Raw genomic sequence first — 19724 nt, 5'->3', positions numbered from 1 at the left:
GATGAGCTCTCGGTGCTGCCGAGCCATCTTTGTAGCCACCCTCTTCCCCTATGTCTGGTTTTAGTATGTTTTTTAAACTTTATTTATGTGTATCAGTGTTTTGCAGGAATGTGTCTCTGTGTACCACTTGGGTACCTGGATCCCCCAAGAAAGGCAGAAGAGGGCATCAGAACTCATGGTTATGGATGGTTCTGAGCTGCCAGGTGGGTGTTGGGAATCGAACCCAGGTCCTCTGAAGAACAGCCAGTCCTCTTAACTGCTGAGCTGTATCCCCAGCCCAGGTTTTCTTTTCTTTTTTTCTTTAAACCTTTATTTCATGTGCATTGGTGTTTTGTCTGCATGTACATTTATGTGAGGGTGTCAGATTCTTGGAGTACAGACAGCTGCCATGTGGTTGCTGGGATTTGAACCTGTGGCCTCCGGAAGAGCAGTCAGTTCCCTTAACTTCTGAGCCACCTCTCCAGGTCCCGCCCAGTTTTTCTCTTTTTGAATTTCTCAAGACATGGTTTCTCTGTGTAGCCTTGGCTGTCCTAGACTTCTTTTGTAGACCAGGCTGACCTGGAACTCAGTTATCTGTCTGCCTCTGCCTCCCAAGTGCTGAGATTACAGGTGTGAGCCATTGATCCCGGCTCAGAATGTTCTTTTCTAAAATATCTTATGGCTGGGCACGGTGGCTCACACCTTTAATCCCAGCGCTCAGGAGGCAGAGGCAGGAAGATCAATGTGAGTTCGAGGCAAGCCTGGTTTACAAAAGAGTCCAGGACAGCCAAGGCTGCACAGAGAAACCCTGTCTTGAAAAACAAACAACAAAACAAACACCTCAAACACCATGGAGCTGGGGATTCCCATCAACCCCTTAACCTCTATCTCAAGTGCTGGGATTACAGGCGTGTGCTAGCATTATGGTTTATTATGTTCTAGGAGTAAAATCCAGGGCTTTCTGCATGCTAGGCGTACACTCTACCAACCGAACTACATGCCCTTTCTTTCTTTTTTCCCAGATGGGGTCTCACTCTCTAGTTGCAGTTGGCCTTTAATTCATGGCCATTCTCCTACCTCAGCTCCCAAGAACTGGCATTACAGGCTTGTTACCACGGTGCCCAGGTCCAACCGAGCTTCTGCAAAGGTTGGATGTGCACTCACTGAGTAGACACCTACCTTTATGCTGTATTTTACTGGACGGTGCCTTAGCTCTCCCACCCCCTGCCTGGAACCACTTCATCTTGTCTCCACAGCAGGCTATTAAAATTAAAAATTTTAGCCAGGCGTGGTGGCTTACGCTTTTAATCTCAGCACTCGGGAGGCAGAGGGAGGTGGGTCTCTGAGTTTGAGGCCAGCCTGGTCTACAAAGCGAGTCCAGGACAGCCAAGGCTACACAGAGAGACCTTGTCTTGAAAAAACCAACAAAACATTTAAAAATTTATAATTTACATTTTGCCTACAGCTATGCATGTTGTCTACAAGGCTAGAAGAGGGTGTTGAATCACCCGGAACTGAAGTTAGACTGTTATCAGTCACCCGTATGGGTACTGGGAATTCAATCTCAGACCTCTGCAAGAACAGAAACTACTCCCTCCCCGCCAACTGCCCCCCTCCCCAGACAGGGTTTCTCTGTGTAGCCTTGGTTGTCCTGAACTCACTTTGTAGACCAGGTGGCCTCAGCCTCAAACTCACAGAGATCTGCCTGCCTCTGCCTCCCGAGGGCTGGGATTACAGGGGTGCACCGCCACGTCTGGCCATAATTATATGTATGTGCATGTGTCTGTATGCAATGAGTGCAGTGGCTGCAGAGGCCAGAAGAAGGTGGCTGACATCATTAAGCCTGTAAGCCACTAAGCTCTTTCCAACTTACCCCATGTTAGGAACTCCCCTCCCCTCCCCACCACACACACTCAGGGTTTCTCTGTGCAGTCCTGGAATTTACTATGTAGACCAGGCTGGCCTTGAACTCACAGAAAACTGCCTGCCTCTGCCTCTGGAGTGCTGGGATTAAAGGCATGCACCACCACTGCCTGGCCCCACAGTAGGCTTTTAAATACCTGTCTCTTCTTGACTGCTCCCTGGAAGGGTCCCCTCCCTGACCCCCGTACCCCCACAAAGATGCAAGCCCTGCACGGGGAGCACAGAATTGATTTTATTGTTCCGAGTTTGGGTCCATTCCTATCGCGGTCACCGGGCAGAGGCAAGCACGTCTTGCTGCCTTCAGTCTTGGTCCCACTGGGGTCTGCTCAGATCCTCTTCCATGTTCAAAGTGCACTGAGAAAGCTTCACAGTTTGAATACGCCCTAGATGGTCAACTGAAGCAAAGTGAGGAAATGGCCCCTCCCCCACCCACCTAAAACAAAGCAAAACAAAACAACCCCCCTAAACTCCCAGCAGCTGCTGGTGCAGCCGTTATGAAAAAATAATACAAACTCTTCTTAAAAAATAGATCGCACAGAAAGAACTGAGGGCAGAGGCACCCAAGGAGGGGGCGGGGCTGCTCCAGCCAGTGGGGAGAGGCCCGGAAAGGGTGCTGAGATGATCCTGGGGGGCTGTGGTGCTGGTGGATGGCTGTCTCTGCCCAGCCTCTGTAGTGTGGGCTGGACCCTCCCTGTCAGCTGGATCCCAGGCATCATCTGCCCCTCTCACTCGAGGGATCCCTGCTCATCCTGAGGACTGGTACCTATGTCTCACTAAAGTGGCTTTGATCAAGAAATGAGATGGACCCCAAGCAAGAGCAAGGGCCACTGCCTGGCCAGTAGTCTCATAAGATTGGACCTCTCTCTATGCTTTGGAGTTTCAGATCATTGTCAATACCTGCTGCTACCTAGATTCCCCAAAGGGGATCCTGCATTCCCTGATGGATACCTGGGGAAACAGCCTCTCCCTTGGCAAATACTCTCCATGCCCAACTGTCGTGAGGACTCACTTCTAAAGCTGCCTTCTAGCCTGGCCTTGCTGGGAGAAGCTGCCGGCCGGCCGGGGCGGTGTGCAGATGGCTGCAGGCAGTGCATGGGATGGGTCCAGCTTCTCCGACCCTCTAGCTCATGCAAACCCAAGTGAGGGGGTGGCCTCACAGAGTGGGAGGTAAGGCAGGGCAATGTGACTGACCATGTGTGTGTGTGCAGCCTGGTGACTTGGGGGCCAGAGGCAGAGAGAGGCTTGGGGGGGGGGCACCCTGCAGGAGGGGAAAAGGCAGGTCAGGGGGTATGGGTCTGGGCACCACGGCCCTGGCTGAGGGCTCCATGCCTAGGCCACCTCTTGCTGAGAAATCTGGTGAGGGTGCTTTCTCCAGAGGCGGAGATGGGGATGACAGGGCCAACCAGGCTCAGTCGGGGACTTCGGGGTGGGCAGGCAATGAGCTCTCGCCCCGCCGGTAGGTCTCCCAGAAGCCCCGCTCCAGTTGTTCCAGCTGTGGGCCCAGTGGCAGGTGACCAGCCAAGTGCATGCGAAGTGTTTCTAGCCATTGTTCCAGCTTTACGAAAGAGGGCCTGGGGTGACAGGTGATAATCAGTAGATGGTGGCGCTCTTGAAGACCCATCCCAAGGCTGCTTCAGGCTGAGTATCCGCCCCCAAACTCACCTCTTCTCGGGATCCAGGTCACAGCAGCGTACAGTGATGGGGAAGAAACTTGGGGGACAGTTTGGTGGACAGTAGCGGTCCAGGAAACCCCGCACATTGAGGCCAAAGTCCATAGTGCGGGGGAGATAGTCAGGGTCTGCATACACACGCCCGATGATCTGTCCCACGCAAAGCCCGCAGGTTAGTGTGGGGTCCCTGTGCCTGGGGTTCTGAGAGCCTGCCAAATGCTTTCAGGAAGGTCTGTGACTAAGCACCACACCCCACTGATACCATGCTCTGGCTTGGGAGAGCAATGTTCCCAGGCTTTGAGACCCCTGCCTGTGGACATCCAGGCTGGAGCCCTGGAGGATTGGAGAGTGGAGCGGAGCCACAATGGCTTGCTCATGTGACCTACCTCACATAGGACAATTCCAAAGGAAAACACGTCCACCTTCTCATCATAGCTACAACCTAAACAGAGACCAGGAATCAGCAGGGAATGTAGCGTGCAAGAAGCCCTCAGTCCCATCCCCGGCAAGGCGGAAACGGCATGGCGGTACATGACTGTAATTCTGGCTCTTGGAGTGTAGAGGCAGGAGGTTCAGAAACTGAAGGTCATCCTTGGCTACCAAGTCAGTTTGAGGCCAACCTGAGCTAGATGAGACCCTTTCTCAAAACATCATCATCATCATCACCACCACAAAACTCCATCAGATCCAAACCACTGGGTCTAATACTATGCTGGGACCTGAGGGGTAAAGCAGCTTGGCTACCACCTGCTGCACGACTCTGGTCACATCATAAGGGCGTGCTGAATCCCTGGAACAGATGGACGGACAGTATTTCAGTGGGAAAGCGGTCGTGGAGTGGAGTGGGGTGCAGTGGTAGAGTGTGGGGTTAGCACTGGAGGCACTGAGAAAAAACTTAGGGAAAAAGGTGTCTGAGGATGTGTGGTACTTGGCGTCTCGGGAAGTGATATTCCTGGTTCTGCCTGGGGCCTGCTATCTGGAACCTGTTTTCCTTTCATTTCAATTTTTTAGATTTATTATTCTGTATATATGAATGCTTTGTCTACATATGTGCATCTGTACTATGTGCGCCTGGAACTGGAGTCAGCATGGTTAGGAGCCACCATGTGGGTGCTGGGAACTGAACCTGGGTCCTTGGCAGAGCAGCAAGTGCTCATAACAGTGGAGGCGCCACAGCCTGCTTCATTTGTTTTTAGGCAGGGTCTCATTATGTAGCCCTGGCTGGCCCAGAACTCCCCATGTCTAGGAGGGCTGGCTTCAAACTCACAGACACCTACTTGCTTCTTGCCTCCCAAGTAAGAGGATGAAAGCTGTATGTCTACACATGCCTTTTTTTTTTTTTTTGGTCTTTTGAGACAGGGTTTCTCTGTGTAGCCTCGGCTGTCTTGGACTCACTTTGCTGGCCTCAAACTCATAGCAATCTACCTGCCTCTGCCTCCTGAGTGCTGGGATTGATCTCTGTTAGTTCAAAGCCAGCGTGACCTACAAAATGAGTTCCAGGATAGCCAGATCTACATAATAAAGAGGCCTATCTCAAAACAAAATAAAACACAACAACCAGTTTCCTTGGTATTTTTGAGATAGGGCCTCACTTTAGCCCAGGCTAGCCTGAAACTCACCATGTAGCCCAAACTGGCCTTGAACCAAGCCTCCTGCTTCTATCACCCAAGTACCGCGACTGTAGATACGTGCAGCACACTTGGCTTATGTGGTGCTGGGGATGGACCCAGGACTTCCTCACGCTCGGCAAGAACATTGTCAATTGAGCCGCGTCCCATAAACCCATTTACTTATTTATTTTTGTGTTTCAAGGCAGGGTTTCTTTGGGTAGCCTTGACTGTCTAGGAACTTTCTCTGTAGACCAGGCTGGCTTCAAACTCACAGAGATCTGCCTGCCTCTGCCTCCCAAGTGCTGGGATTGATCTGTTAGTTCAAAGCCAGCGTGACCTACAAAGTGAGTTCCAGGATAGCCAGATCTACATAATAAAGAGGCCTATCTCAAAACAAAATAAAACACAACAACAATGAAACAAAAAAGTGACAAAGTCAGACAAGCTGGCAGTGCTCATTTATAATCCCAGCACTCTGGGTTAGTCTAGCATATATATGGAACACTGGGCTCTGTCTCAGCACCCCATAAACCCCATAAAAATGAGCACGGCAGCTCATTCCTATAAGCCCAGCACGCTGAAGGTAGAGGCAGGAGGATTAGGATTGCAAGGTCATCCTTGACAACATAGTGAATTATGTGCATGCCTAGGGGCAGACAGACCTCTAGGAGTTTCAAGACAGCCAGGGCTGCACAGTGAGCCCTTGTGTGATGGTGGCGAAGGTGGAAGAGGAAGAGGAGGAGGAGGAGGTGGAAGAGGAATAAGATAATAATGATGAAGGACAAGAAGAAAGAGGAGTAGTAGAAGTAGAAGAGGAGGAGGAGGAAGAGGAGGAGGATGACGAAATGGCCTAGAGGAGGTGGAAGAGGAAGACGATAATCATGAAGAAGGAGAAGAAGGAAGAGGAGGAGGAGGAGAAGTAGAAGATGAAGAAAAAGAAGATGAGGAAGAAGAAATGGCCTGCTAGATGGGTCACCTGACAATTAGAGTTCAGTCAGCCTCAGGATCCACACTGAGGAAGACTACTGCCTCCTACAAGTTATTTTTTGATCATGCATATGTGTGCACACACAATGTGAAAAGCAAACCAAATACCCACCCAAAATTAAACAAAAGAAGGTGGCAATGTAAATATGAGGTGGAGGCTGGAGGGAGGTGGCCACAACCCCAGCAACCCCAAGGGAGAAGTGGACCCCAGTCCAGTTGGAGAGAAGCAAGAGAGGTGAATACAGAAACCAGGGGAAGCCAAGGGCAGTGAGGCCCAGGGGTGGGGTAGCCTGCTGCTCCTCTGCCTGGGACTCCGCCCGGCACTCACCATTGATCATCTCTGGTGCCATCCAGTAGGGGTTGCCCACAACCGTGTACCGCTTCTTACGATCCGGCTTCTTAAGGCTGCGCAAGTCTTCAGATTGATTCTTCTCATCTATCATGAGCCGAGCCAGGCCAAAGTCGGCCACCACCACGTTCTTGTTCTGGAAATTTTGTAAGGCAGGCTGAGACCTAGTCCTCACTCTGTCTGCTTCTATAATCCCATAGATGGCATACAGAACACAGCCAGGAACCTGTGTGGGAAGGGGACCTCCCTCTGTCCCAGTGCTCCCAGCTCTTTGCAAGAAGAGCTATCTGAAACTTCTGGAGATTCTAGTGAGGGGCTGGGGCATGACTTGGCATTACAATACCTGCCTAGAATTGCCCAGTGAGGGGCTGGAGTGTGGCTCAGTAGTAGAACACCTGCCTAGGATCCCCCAGTGAGGGGCTAGGAACATGGCTCTTGATAGAGCACCTGCCTAGGATCCCCCAGGGAGGGGCTGGGGTGTGGCTCAGTGGTAGAGCACCTGCCTAGAATCCCCCAGTGAGGGGCTGGGGTGTGGTTCAGTGGTAGAGCACCTGCCTAGGATCCCCCAGGGAGGGGCTGGGATGTGGCTCAGTGGTAGAACACCTGCCTAGAATCTCCCAGTGAGGGGCTGGGGTGTGGTCCAGTGGTAGAGCACCTGCCTAGAATCCCCCAGTGAGGGGCTGGGGTGTTGTCCAGTGGCAGAGCATCTGCCTAGAATGCCCCAGGGAGGGGCTGGGGTGTGGCTCAGTGATAGACTGCTTGTCTAGTATGCTCAATGTCCTAGATGCCAGCTCTAGAACTAAGAAATTCAGAACCCCTTGACCAGGCTGCCCACCTGGCATTTTTACCAGGGATGATGGAGCATTAGCAGGTCCTAGTCACCTGAGGGCAGATCAAGGTGGGTGTGGGATGTGTGTTCAGTCCCTTCTCCACGGGCTGTCCTTGTGAAGCTTTCTCCAGGTGACTGTCCTGTGTCACTACATGGGTAGCTGAGGGTCCTTCCCTTTGGGGTAAGCTGGCCCTCTTGGGTCCTGCTTCCTCTCCCTTTTTTCTAGTGTTCACTGAGAGTGGCTGACACTGAGGCTGTAAACAGGATGCAGGCCTCCAAGGACCTAGATACCAAGCCAAGCAGGACCCATGGAGGACTTGTCCAGCTCACTCTCATGGTACCAATGCCCACAGTTTTGTGGCTCACCCTCAGGGTATCCCACAACCTAGGGTTTTCTATCTTGCTGGAACAGCCCCAACAGTTGGTACTGGCCCTCTGTGCAGGGTCCTGGACAGGCTAACAGGGCCTAGAGGAGCCCAGGGGCCTAAAACACCACAGTTAGGATGCTAAAGTCCTGGGTTTGTGTAGATTATAGCTCTGTACTAACTGGTGAAAAAAGCCTAGGACAACACTGTCTGACTGTCGGTCTGTCTGTGTGTGTGCGTGTGCATGTCTGTGTGTGTGGTATTGGGAGTTGATCCCAGGTGCTCACACAGGCTAGACAAGGGTTCCACTGCTGAGCCACACCCCAGCCCCTCACTGGGGGATTCTAGGCCTTACTCATCCATGCTGCCACCTTTTCCAACTTTGTAATTTGAGATAGGGCCTTGTTAAGTTGTCTAGGCTGGTCCTGACATGGCTCTGTCGCTCACACAGGACTCGATCCTCCTACCTGAACCTTCCTCAGTTCACATGCTAACTGTGGTAGTTTATTATGGGAGAAGGACTCTAGGCACCTGTTCCCCAGTTTGGCCCAGCTCCTCTGCTTTCTGTAGAATACCTGGAGACCCCTTAAACACCAGGTGTAAACCTGGGGCTGACTGCCTCCTCACCCCTTGGTCTCCACTGAAATGCCCCTGCCAAGTCTCCTGTTCCAGAAGCCTACCCAGATGCCCTGGCCACACGCTGATTTGCAGCTGTTAGTGCTGCCTGGGCAGCCTGTGCTCCTTCAGGTGGCTTCTGGGAATGCCTCAGTGGAAGCTGGGGCTTCACATTTCAATTCAGTTTTTCCTTCACTGATCTGTTAAACCCCTGTGCTGCTGGTGGGTCTGAGGACTAGTACCGAGTTATAAATGACAGAGCCAGGACTGCAACCCAGGTCTGCCTGCCTCCTGTTCTGGTTAGGGTTCACCAACCTCTAGTTCCATGAAATCCCTCAGAGGAGCTGCTCATAGGTCTCCTTTTTTCTCCAGCACACCCAGTTGCCCAGTGCCACCCGGTCCCCACTGCTCACCTCACGGACCAGACAGTTGTGGGAGTTGAGGTCTCGGTGGATGATATTCATCGAATGGAGGTAGGCCTGAGGAAACGAAGCAAAGCCATCAGCAGAATGTTTAGTCAACAGACTCCCCGCCTCAGCTCTGACCCTCTGGAAGTGCCATGCCTCCCAGCCCAGTCTCATCAGCTGATGGACTCCAGGCACCTGCTCTGTTGCTGAGGTGTATCCTGAGCCTTCTCTGGGGGGAATTCTAGGTAGTCATCTGTATCACTGTTGCCCCTCCAAAGCTCCCCCATGGGTTCTGCTCCCATACTCCTCGTGGCAGAGTGGGTCACTCGAGCGAGCGGCGGGTCACTTACCATCCCTGATGCAATGTCCTTGGCAAAGCTGACCCTCTGGCTCCATGGGTACTGGCTGTCCTGAGGACAGGGAAGAATGGCTGGGATGGAGTCCGGGGCTGGCACAGCAGCACAGGAGTGGGGACAATCTAGACGGGGTTTCTCTGTGTAACAGCCCTGGCTGTCCTGGAACCAGCTCTGTAGACCAGGCTGGCCTCGAACTCACAAAGATCCTGCTTCCATCTCCTCAGTGACAGAATTAAAGGTGTATGCCATCATGCTGGGTTTTTAAGTGGGTCTTTGGGGTTGAACTCAGGTCCTCACGTTTGGGAAACAAATACTTTGCCCACGGAGCCATTTCCCCAGGCCCCATTTCGAGTTTTAAAACCAAGCTGAGGCAACGTCCACAGTCAAAGCTGAAGGTCCAACAAGCCACCTGCACACTCAGGGGCAGTCAGTTCTGGGGAGAATGGGGCCCTGGCTCTGCTATGATTTAGATTTGGGGTGTCCCCAGAGGCCATGTATTAACATTCAGTCTTTAGCATGGCACTAGTGGGGAGTGAGGTAGCTTCCAGAGGTAGAGCTAAGCAGAGATTCTTAGGTTATTGGTCCCACTGCCCTGCAAGAGGACAGTGGGATCCTGACCTTCCTGTAGCTCAATGTCCTTGGTTTTTTGTTTTGTTTTGTTTTTTGTTTTTGGTGTGTGTATTTAGAAAGGGCCTCACCTGTGTAGGCCTGGCTGGCATGATACTTGCTCTGTAGACCAGGCTGGCCTTGAACTCATAAAGACCCATCTGCCTGTTGCCCTAGTGCTAGGACTAAAGGCCCTAGTGCTGGTGCCAATACACCAGGTTTCTGCAGTGCTGGGGATGGAAGCCAAGGCCTCACGCATGCTAGCTCAGACCAGCATTCGATCAAGTGATCCCTTCCTCCTGCCCCCAACTCACCATGCTCTTGATGATGCCCCGCAGGGTGCCGCCCTTAATGTACTCTGTGATGAAGTTCAGCCGCTTGTCCTTGTACAGCACACCAATGAACTTGAGGACATTAGGGTGCTCCAAGCAGCGCATGACCTTCACCTGGAGGGGTACACACAGGCTGGGTGTGGACCTTCCTTCTTCCCCTTGCTCTATGCCACATGAACAGCAGGACACCCAGTCTCCTATCATGCAGTTAGTCACTGTGTCTTCTGTTTGTTTAAGAACATCTCTCAAGCCCAGCAGTGGTGGCACATGACTTTAAACCCAGCACTTGGGAGGCAGAGGCAGGCGGATCTCTGAGTCAGCCTGGTCTACAGAGTTGGTTCCAGGGCTACACAGAGAAACCCTGTCTGGAAAAACCAAACCAAACCAAACCAAAAAACAAACAAACAAACAAAAAGAGTGTTTCTCATAGCTCAGGCTGGTCTTGAACTAGCTATGTAGGCATGTTGGTCCTAGAACTCCTGAGGTGCTGGGGGAACCAGCATGTACCACCAAGGCCAGCTTTGGCATTAGAACCCAGGGCTTCGTGCATGGTAAGCAAGCATCTATCATCCCGCACCTGCAGCCCATGGCTGTTCTGAATTTTGTGTCTTTTTTTGAGTCAATGTCTCACGTAGCCCAGGCTGACCTGGAACTCTCTATGTAGCCAAGGAGGACCTTCAACTCTGATCTTCTTGCCTCCATCTTCTGAGTGCTGGGATTATAGACATGTACCACTGTGCCCACTGTATGGGATGCTGAGGATTGAACCCAGGGCCTCATACATGCTAGGCAAGCACTCTACCAATGCCCATGGCTCATGGCTGCTTTGTCTTTGCTCAAGCTGCCTTGTCCCCAATGAGCCCTGAAACCCCTCTTAACTCTTTCAACAGGTGGTGTGCATGACACATGCTCCTGGAAGTCTCTGTCACCCCTTCTCACTAGGGAGAGTAGTGGACATATGAGGCATGTGACAGTCCCTCTCCACTGACCTCCTTGAGGAATGTCCTCTGGGTCTCCTCGTCAAACCGGATAAGTTCCTTCATCACCATCACCTCGCCTGTTTCTCGGTGGGTTACCTATGTTGGGGATAAGGAGGTACAAAACTCAGGGCCAAGTAGGACATAGTAACACATGCCTGTAACCCCAGCCACCTGGGAGGCCAAGGCAGGGGGATCTCATATCCAAGACCAGCTTGGGTTATCTAGTGAGTTTGAGGATAGCCTGGGCAACTTAGTGAGACCTTGTCCTGATGTGAAGATAAAACCAGGCATGCTAGTGCATGAGTGTGATCCCCAGTACTTAGTAGGTGGAAGACAGAGGATCAGGAGTTCAAAGTTATCCTCAGCTACGTAGTGAGTTCAAGCCCAGCTTGAGCTCTTTCTCCTTAAAAACAAACCACATAGCCAGGAGTGGTGGCACATGCCTTTAATCTTGGCACTTGGGAGGCAGAGGCAGATGGATCGCTGTGAGTTCGAGGCCAGTCTGGTCCACAAAGCGAGTCCAGAATAGTCAAGGCTACACAGAAAACCCTGTCTTGAAAAACCAAAAAACAAATAAACCACAAAGTTTGTACCCATGTAAAATCTTTTCGCTCTCAATAGCTCAGGGAATTCTAGGAAAAGGAGGGGGTAACAATGAGACCATAGAATCTACATGCCACCCCCACTCCCATGCTGGATTCCCAGGGGGCAGTGTGAGGAAGGAGGTGGTTAGAGATGTCACGCAGCCTGTCCCTCCTCATTTGTATACCTTGATGGCCTGGCCGAAACAGCCCTTGCCCAACACCTCTCCATGGATAAGGTCAGATGGCCGGAAGATGCGGTGTGGTCGGCAGACCACTCGGAGGGATTCGGAGCGACCCAGGTCCTTGCGCTGGGAGGCTGGTGAGGTCAGTGATCCGGCACCCGGGGATGTGTCAATACTGCAGCTCCTCCTAGGAAAGTCACACGAGGGCCCAATGCCATGGGGAGGTGGTACCCGGCTGAGACACTATCCCTGACTCTTCCTTGCAAAAAGCACCATATAAACCAGGTATATGCGATGCTCATCCTGCCCCCATCTTGTGAGTGGGCAGTATAGCCCAGTCTTAGGGGTAGCCACACAGCTGTCTGCTCACTAGAAGGTGCTCATGGCCTCCGCTGCTTCGTAGCCCAGGCTCAGATACTATGCTTGAGATGCCAACTATACTGCACGTGCACAGGTTTCCCCGCTTATGGCCTGAGCTCTGGACAGATGGAGAGGAAGGAGTACATGCCTTTGACAGTACACCTCTCAGGATGGTGGTGGTGCATCCCTTTAATCCCAGCACTTGGGATGCAGAGGCAGGTGGATCTCCGAGTTCGAGGCCAGCCTGGTCTACAAAGCAAGTTCCAGGATAGCCAGGTCTACACAGAGAAACCCAGCCTCAAGAAAATAAACAAACATCATCCCAGAAGAGAACTCCTCAAAAGGTTTCTCCAAGAATCCTGGACGGGTCCCAGCCTAAGTAGGGCAAGTAACAGGCTGCCCCTGATTGCTATTCTGTGTCCCTTTCCTCCTGCCTGTTCAGGTTCAAGGATAGAGGACCCATGGTACCTGCTACCTGGATCGCTGCAACAGACCCCTAAGCCAACTCTGACTTGGGCATCCCACACCAGATTCCTTCCTTGTCTTGGACCACAGCTATCTTTGCATGGTGACAACCCTTCAGAGGAAGCCTCTAGACATGGAAAGGCCCTGGTCTAGCTGATGCCCTGGAATCAGAATGTTACCCCCAAGTTACCATCACCCCAAGCCAATTGCTAGCTGCTCCATGAAGTCAAGATGCTAGCTTGTGTTCCATTTTCTCCCAAGCTTCAAATGAGCCTTCATTATTAATGTATTAATAAAAAAAAAAAAAAAAAAAAAAAAAAAGAAAAAAAAGAAAAAAGAAATCAGCTATATATGGTCAAAAGGGCTGGAGGTAGGAAGACCACAAATTCAAAGGCAGCCTGGGCTATGTATGAAGGAAAACACATAAATGCAAAGAGTCATCCAAACAGGCACACAAATGAGAGAGAGAGAGAGAGACAGAGAGAGGGAGGGAGAGAGGGAGGGAGGGTGGGAGAATGCGTGCACACGCATGTGCGAGCGCACCAGAAACCATGTAATGCACTGTAGTTTTACTTGGCATTTCTTTGTGTGTGCTGTATGTGTGCATTCATGTGAGTGCGCATGCATATTTTTGGGTGAACGCGTAGAGGCCGTATGTGGATGGCAGGTTGTTTTCAACTGCTCTCAACCTTACTATTTTTTAGATTTATTATTATTTTTAGTTATATGTATGTGTTTATATCTATGTGTGGGTTTGGGCATGTGAGCCCAATGCCTGTGGAGGCCAGAAAAGGGACATTAGATCCCTTGGAACTGGCAGAGGTGAGCCACCCAAAGTGGTCCTGGGCAGGAATGTACACACTGTTAAGTCTTTTTCCTCCCTTTGGTCTGACAGGGCCTCACTGTGTAGACTAAGCTAGGCTGGAACTCAAAGATCCACTTGCCTCTGCCTCCTGGCTTCTGGGGTTAAAGGCGTGTGCCACTACCCTTGGCACACCCTGAACTGCTGATCCCTCTCTCCAGCTTTTCGCCATACTTTTGAGGCAGAGTCTCTTGACTGAAGCCTACGTCCCCAGCACTGGGGTTACGGGTGTGCGGCTTTTCACGTGGTGTTGGTGGGCGTCTGAACTGAAGTCCTCATGCTGGCACACCAAGTGCCACCCAGCACCACCTCACTGCATTCCCAATGAGAAAACGTGATCAGAGTAAATGAAGCATAGCAAGGCTGCCTGGGCAGGACAATGGCTGAGCATTTATAATGACGGCACGGCACAGATTACTACTAAGCCAATGATATGAATGGAATTAATACTAATTGCATTTATATTAATGCAACTTTTTTTTTCCAGACAGGGTTTCTCTGTATAACAGCTCTGGCTGTCCTGGAACTCTCTCTGTATGTAGTCCAGGTTGGCCTTGAACTCATGGAGATCCACCTGCCTCTGCCTTCCAAGTGCTGGGATTAAAGGCATGTGCCACCACTGCCCGGCCCGACAACTTTTTTTTTTTTAATTCAAGAGTTGGCACATTAAAGTGATGTTTTTTTTCTTATTTATTTTTAATAAGGTCTTAAGTAGCCCAGGATAGCCTCCAACTCACTGGGTAGCTAAGGATGGCCTTGAACTTGTGAACCTTCTGCTTCACCCTCTTGAGTGTTGGGTTACAGGTGTGCCACCATGCCTGGTCTATGTGGTGCTGGGGATGGGACCTGGAGCTCTGTGTACACTAGGTGAGCACTCTGCCTACCGACCTAGAGGCCATCCCTAAGATATGCTGTATGTACACTTGCTCCTCACTGATGCCTCCCTGCCCTGCTCATCTGCCTGCCTTTTTTTTTTTTTTTCCAAGACAGGGTTTTTCTGTGTAGCCTTGGCTGTCCTGGACTCGCTTTGTAGACCAGGCTGGCCTCAAATTCACAGCAATCTGCCTGCCTCTGCCTCCGGAGTGCTGAGATTAAAGGCGTGCGCCACCACCGCCCGGCTCTGCCTGCCTCTTAAATATACTTTACAATTAGAAAGAAGACCTGCAAGATGGCTCAGAGGCTAAAGGCACTCGCCACCTAGCGCGACAACCTGAGTTTGAGCCCCGGGATACAGAGAACTGATTCCTGCCAGATGCCCTCTGACCTCTATGCAGGCGCTGTGGGCATTTTCATTCTCATCTTGGTTAGTGCCCTCTCTCCCTAGAAAGCAAATGATTAATAAACCAATGCAAAAATGAAAGTTAAAAAAAAAATAATGTGGGCAACTTCCAGCTGGGGGCGCTGTTCACTGTTCCCGTTTTCCTTCTCATCCTCACATCTGTGAGAATCCTTATGCCACAACGATGGTGCGATTGAAGGGTTCAGGAGTTGGGGAGCAGGATGACTTACAAGACCGGTTTCTGCCGGGCAGAGCTGCCTGCCTGTCCGCTGGGAGTGTGCACCGGGGAGCCCAGGGGGCTGGGATCCGACACTGAGCCGTGGCCCAGTGAGTCATGGGGGTCGTGCTCAAGGGTCAGCTGGAGCAGGCGGCTGGTCTCCTGGATCAGCAAGTCAATCTGGGGACAGGTGAGTGGACAGGTGAGGCTCCTGGGGTGGCAGCAGAGCTCAGGTGTGCAGGGTCTACTTCTAACACGCCATCTTGCCACAGCCTTGTATCTCTGTGCTCCTACCTCGTCCAGCGGGACATTCCGGATGGGCGTGCCGTTGATTTCCAAGATCCGGTCTCCAACGTGGATGGAATTCTTCACATCGGGGCTCATGCAGCCTGGGTCCACTCTGGGGATAAAGCAGAGGTTAGACCGGGTCCCTTCCCACCCGTGTCCTTGAGTTTTGGGTTGTCACCATTTAACCAAATTTAAAAGATTTTACATGTGAGTTTTGTCTGCATAAACATCTATGCACTAAATGCATGCCTGGTGGCCACAGGATGTCAGATCCTCTGGAGCTGGAGTTGCAGATGGTTGTGAGCCACCATATGGGTGCTGGGACCCAAACCCTGGTTCTCTGAAGGAGCAGCCAGTGCTCTTAGCTTCTTAGCTGCTGAGCCATGCAGCCCCAGTTTTCTTTCTTTTTTCTTTTTTTAATTGTATCTGGTCCTATCTAGAGGGACAGTATCATTTGAGGACCCTTCTAGAGATTTCAGACCTTTTTTCTTTTCGTTTTTTAAAAGATGTATTTATTTATTATTATGTATACAGTATTCTGCCTGCATGTGTGCCTGCCTACCAGCAGAGGGCACCAGATCTCATTATAGATGGCTGTGGGCCCCCATGTGGTTGCTGGGATTGAACTCAGGACCTTTGGAAGAGCAGCCAGTGCTCTTGATTGCTGAGCCATCTCTCCAGTTTTACCTTATTGTTAGCGTATACTAACTATGCTTACGGACAGGCTCCACTATGACACCTTCATACATCACATAATGCATTTTGATCATACTCACCTCCATTGCTATCTGGTTTCTCTCATGTCTGCTGATCCCCCAATTCTTTGCAGTTAGTCCCCCCTTCTACTTTCATGTCTTTTCTTTTTTGGGGGCAGGGGGTGGGGAAGTGACTTAATGAATTTCATTAGAGTTGTTCACAGTGGACAACTAACTCCAGGATTACAAGCAGGTGCCTGTTTGACTTAAATTTAAAAAAAAAAATCATTTATTTATTGTGTGTGTGTGCATGCCACTGTGTGTGTGTGTGTGTGTGTGTGTGTGTGTGCGCGCGCGCGCGCATGTGTATGTGTGTAAATTGGAAGACAGTTTGCAGGAGTTTGTTTTTTTCCTTCCATCACATGGTACCTGGGAATGGAATTCAAGATGTCAGGCTTGGTAGCAAGCGTCTTTACCTGCTAGGCCATCTTGACAACCCTTGGCTTTTGTAAAGTGGACTCTGGAGGAGTGAGTGACCTCAGTTCCTCATGCTTCTGGTACCTGGGCATTCTGGGCCAGCATAAACGGACTGAAGGACCGTAGACAGAACCCTCTGAAACCATGAGCTAAGATCAATCCTTCCCCATTTAAGCTGTCTCTGTCAGGTATTTTGTCACAGCAGCAGAACGCTAACTAATACAACCAGCTTGCAACAACGGAGCCCCATCCCGTATGGCAGCCAACTCACCCTTGGACTCGGACGGTGTGTGAATGCTCCGTGCCACAGCCTGGTGGGCCGTGAGGGGGGTCGATGGAGACAGATAGGCCTCGTTTGCCATGAGCAGAGGCTGGGATAGACACTAGGGTGACTGTGTGGGGCAGGTGGGAGCCGGGTGAGTCAGGCAGGATGTGTTCAATGACCGGTGTTACCACAGTCTGGTAGTAGCAGTGCCCGCTGTGAAGTTCGTTGGCAGTGCAGATCCGAAGAGGAGGGGAAGAAAAGAGCACGAGGACAGTGGTCAGTAATGCTTCTCTCAGAGCCCTAGGCTTCTCCCTCTTCCCATATTCCCCCCTCTTCCCCCCTCCCACAAACTGGTGGGTCTCAGGGTAGGACTGGGCATGTTCAGTTGTCTCAGCACCCCCAACTCTGGTCTCAGTTATTCTGGTTAAATTTTTTTTTTTTTTTTTTTTTTTTTTTTTTTTTTTTTGGTTTTTTGAGACAGGGTTTCTCTGTGTAGCCATGGCCATCCTGGACTCACTTTGTGGACCAGGCTGGCCTCGAACTCACAGCGATCCGCCTGCCTCTGCCTCCCGAGTGCTGGGATTAAAGGCATGCGCCACCACGCCCGGCTTATTCTGGTTAAATTTTTAAAATTACATTTATTTATGTGTGTGTTCGCTCAAGTGTGTATGTGGCAAACTGTGTATATATATGCAAGTTAAAGGACCATTTGCAGGCATCATTTGTCTCCTTCCACCCTGTCAGCTCTGGGGATTAAACCCAGGTTGTTAAAGTTGGTGCCAACGCCTTTATTTGCTGAGGCATCTCATCAGACAGTTATATTTTTAAATTACATTTATTATTTTTGTCTGTGCGTGTATGGGCTGGGGGGGGGGGGACGACACATGCCACAGAGTGAGTACGAAGGTCTGAGGACAATTTGTGGGTCAGTTCTCTGCTTCCACCATGTGGGTCCTGCAGTTGGAATTCAGGCTCACTAGCCTGGCAGCAAGCACCTTTACACACTGAGCCGCCTCGCTGGCCCCAGTCTGGCTCTGTCTATCCTGTGGTATTGTCAGATGGCCAAGATAAGGGGAGGCCTTGGCGATACATCTCATTGGGGAGGAAGTCATTAAAAACCCATTTGGGATCGGGTCCTGTTGTTCTCGAATCCATCTTTGTTGGTGTTTCATAAGAGAGTCTGTCTGGTTGGTCGTTTTTTTTTTTTTTTTGGTCCCTTGCTCTGGGGAGAAAGACTCTAAGTCCCTGGAACAGGGGGATCTTTGTTATGTATGAGGATGCTTGAGTTTATGCAAATGAGATGAGTCAGATCAGGGCTGGTCTCACAAAAACTGACCAAAACTGAAGGTTTAGAGCCTCTAGCCAGCCTGGATTTCGGGGAGCAGGCTACAGACAGAGCTTACTCATGTGGCCAGATGACTCATAAGGAAACCTCAATGACATCCCTGGATGCTGGCCCTCAGTGTGGCATCCCCATTGGTAAACATAAGATGGGCAGGGATTTGGTGGAAGGCTTGGTGGCTTCTTGGCTCTGCCCCTTCTAAGGCAACTGTTATCCAAAACACAGCACCCCAGGTGTGGTGGTGCACGCCTTTAATCCCAGGACTCTGGAGGCAGAGGCAGGTGGATCTCTGTGAGTTCAAGGCCAGCCTGGTCTACAAAGTGAGTCCAGGACAGCCAAGATTACACAGAGAAACCCTGTCTCAAAAACAAACAAACAAATCCCCCAAACCAAACAACAACAACAACAAAAACCAAAACAGTACCATTTGGAGTTCTGGGAGTTAGTCATTTAGCAAATTATCAAACTTAGGGTCACTGGATTGGAAGCCAGTTGGAATGTGCAGCTGGTGTCTGAAGCAGGAACAGACCTGCTGGTGATGGGATCTGTAGCTGGTGGGGTTTGCGCCAGCTCTGTGGCTAGAACTAGGATTACACTGCAGAGGCAGAAGGAAGAGAGTGGGGGTGGGGGGCACTTTCACTTTCTATCATTTACTTTTTCTTTTTTGTGGTACTGAGAACTGAACCTAGAGCCTTACATATGACACAGAAGCCCTCTACTGCTGAGCCATGCCCCTAGTCCCTCACTGAGGGATTCTAGGCAGGTGCTCTATCACTGAGCCACACCCCAGCCCCTCACTGGGGATTCCAGGTAGGTGCTCTACCACTGAGTCACACCCCAGCCCCTCACTGGGGGATTCTAGGCAGGTGCTCTACCACTGAGCCACACCCCAGCCCCTCACTGGGGGATTCTAGGCAGGTGCTCTACCACTGAGCCACACCCCAGCCCCTCACTGGGGGATTCTAGGCAGGTGCTCTACCACTGAACCACACCCCCAACCCCTCACTGGGGGATTCTAGGCAGGTGCTCTACCACTGAGCCATACTCCCAGCCCCTCACTGGGGGATTCTAGGCAGCTGCTCTACCACTGAGCCATACCCCCAGCTTTCTTTAGCCTTCCTGAGACTACATTTCACTAAGTTGCCCAGACTGGCTTAGAACTTACAATCCTCTTGTATTAGACTCCTGAACAGTCAGGTTGATAGGCGCTGCAATTTCTGCCATTTCTATGTGGTGGCAGGGAGCAACGGCACTTGCCCGCTCCTATTTTACCACGTGGAAATAAAAGTCTGAATATGGTCATCTTTGGTGACAGGTGCAGGCCCTAGGCTCAAAAAGGCCCATAATACTCACCAGTATAGTTTAGAGTGCTCCACCAGTGTGTAGGTGTCCCCATCTCCGATGAAGGTTCCACAGGTGAGGCAGATGAAGCACTCAGGGTGGTACTTCAGCTCCCCGGCCACCTGTAAGGGTTGGGGGCACAGTGCAGTTTAGTGGTATCTGCAGTCCCCCACATCTACTATCATTCTCTTTTTAGGGGGAAAGCAAGGCAGCCCAGACATAGCCCTGCTGGTCAAGTAGAGGGATTGAAGGATCTGAACAGATGAAGAGATGGGCTCAGAACACACAGGGGACGATGATGGCACAAAGAGAGAATGCACACTCGCCTCAAGCGGTGGGCAGGTAGGGGAAGGTGGCTC

General features: G+C 51.1%; 1 protein-coding gene across 1 annotated transcript in view; it reads right to left on the bottom strand.

The window, feature by feature from the left end:
• Positions 1-2893: 2893 nt before the first annotated feature.
• Positions 2894-19724, bottom strand: part of Limk1 (LIM domain kinase 1) — a 33462-nt gene continuing 16631 nt past the window's right edge. The window contains exons 4-16 of the mRNA XM_051161352.1: positions 19378-19487; positions 16689-16895; positions 15252-15357; positions 14971-15137; positions 11778-11961; positions 11018-11104; positions 10011-10142; positions 9085-9144; positions 8741-8806; positions 6498-6654; positions 3959-4014; positions 3565-3722; positions 2894-3473 (exon numbers count right to left, since the gene is read on the bottom strand). Of these exons, the coding sequence (XP_051017309.1) occupies positions 3311-3473; positions 3565-3722; positions 3959-4014; positions 6498-6654; positions 8741-8806; positions 9085-9144; positions 10011-10142; positions 11018-11104; positions 11778-11961; positions 14971-15137; positions 15252-15357; positions 16689-16895; positions 19378-19487 (1653 nt within the window). The 3' untranslated portion in view covers positions 2894-3310. The remainder of the gene's footprint in view (positions 3474-3564; positions 3723-3958; positions 4015-6497; positions 6655-8740; positions 8807-9084; positions 9145-10010; positions 10143-11017; positions 11105-11777; positions 11962-14970; positions 15138-15251; positions 15358-16688; positions 16896-19377; positions 19488-19724) is intronic.

Source organism: Acomys russatus, chromosome 19 (assembly GCF_903995435.1).
Source record: "Acomys russatus chromosome 19, mAcoRus1.1, whole genome shotgun sequence".
Lineage (NCBI taxonomy): Eukaryota > Metazoa > Chordata > Mammalia > Rodentia > Muridae > Acomys > Acomys russatus.
Note: the sequence above shows the minus strand (reverse complement) of the source record. Positions and strands in the feature narration are given on the sequence as shown.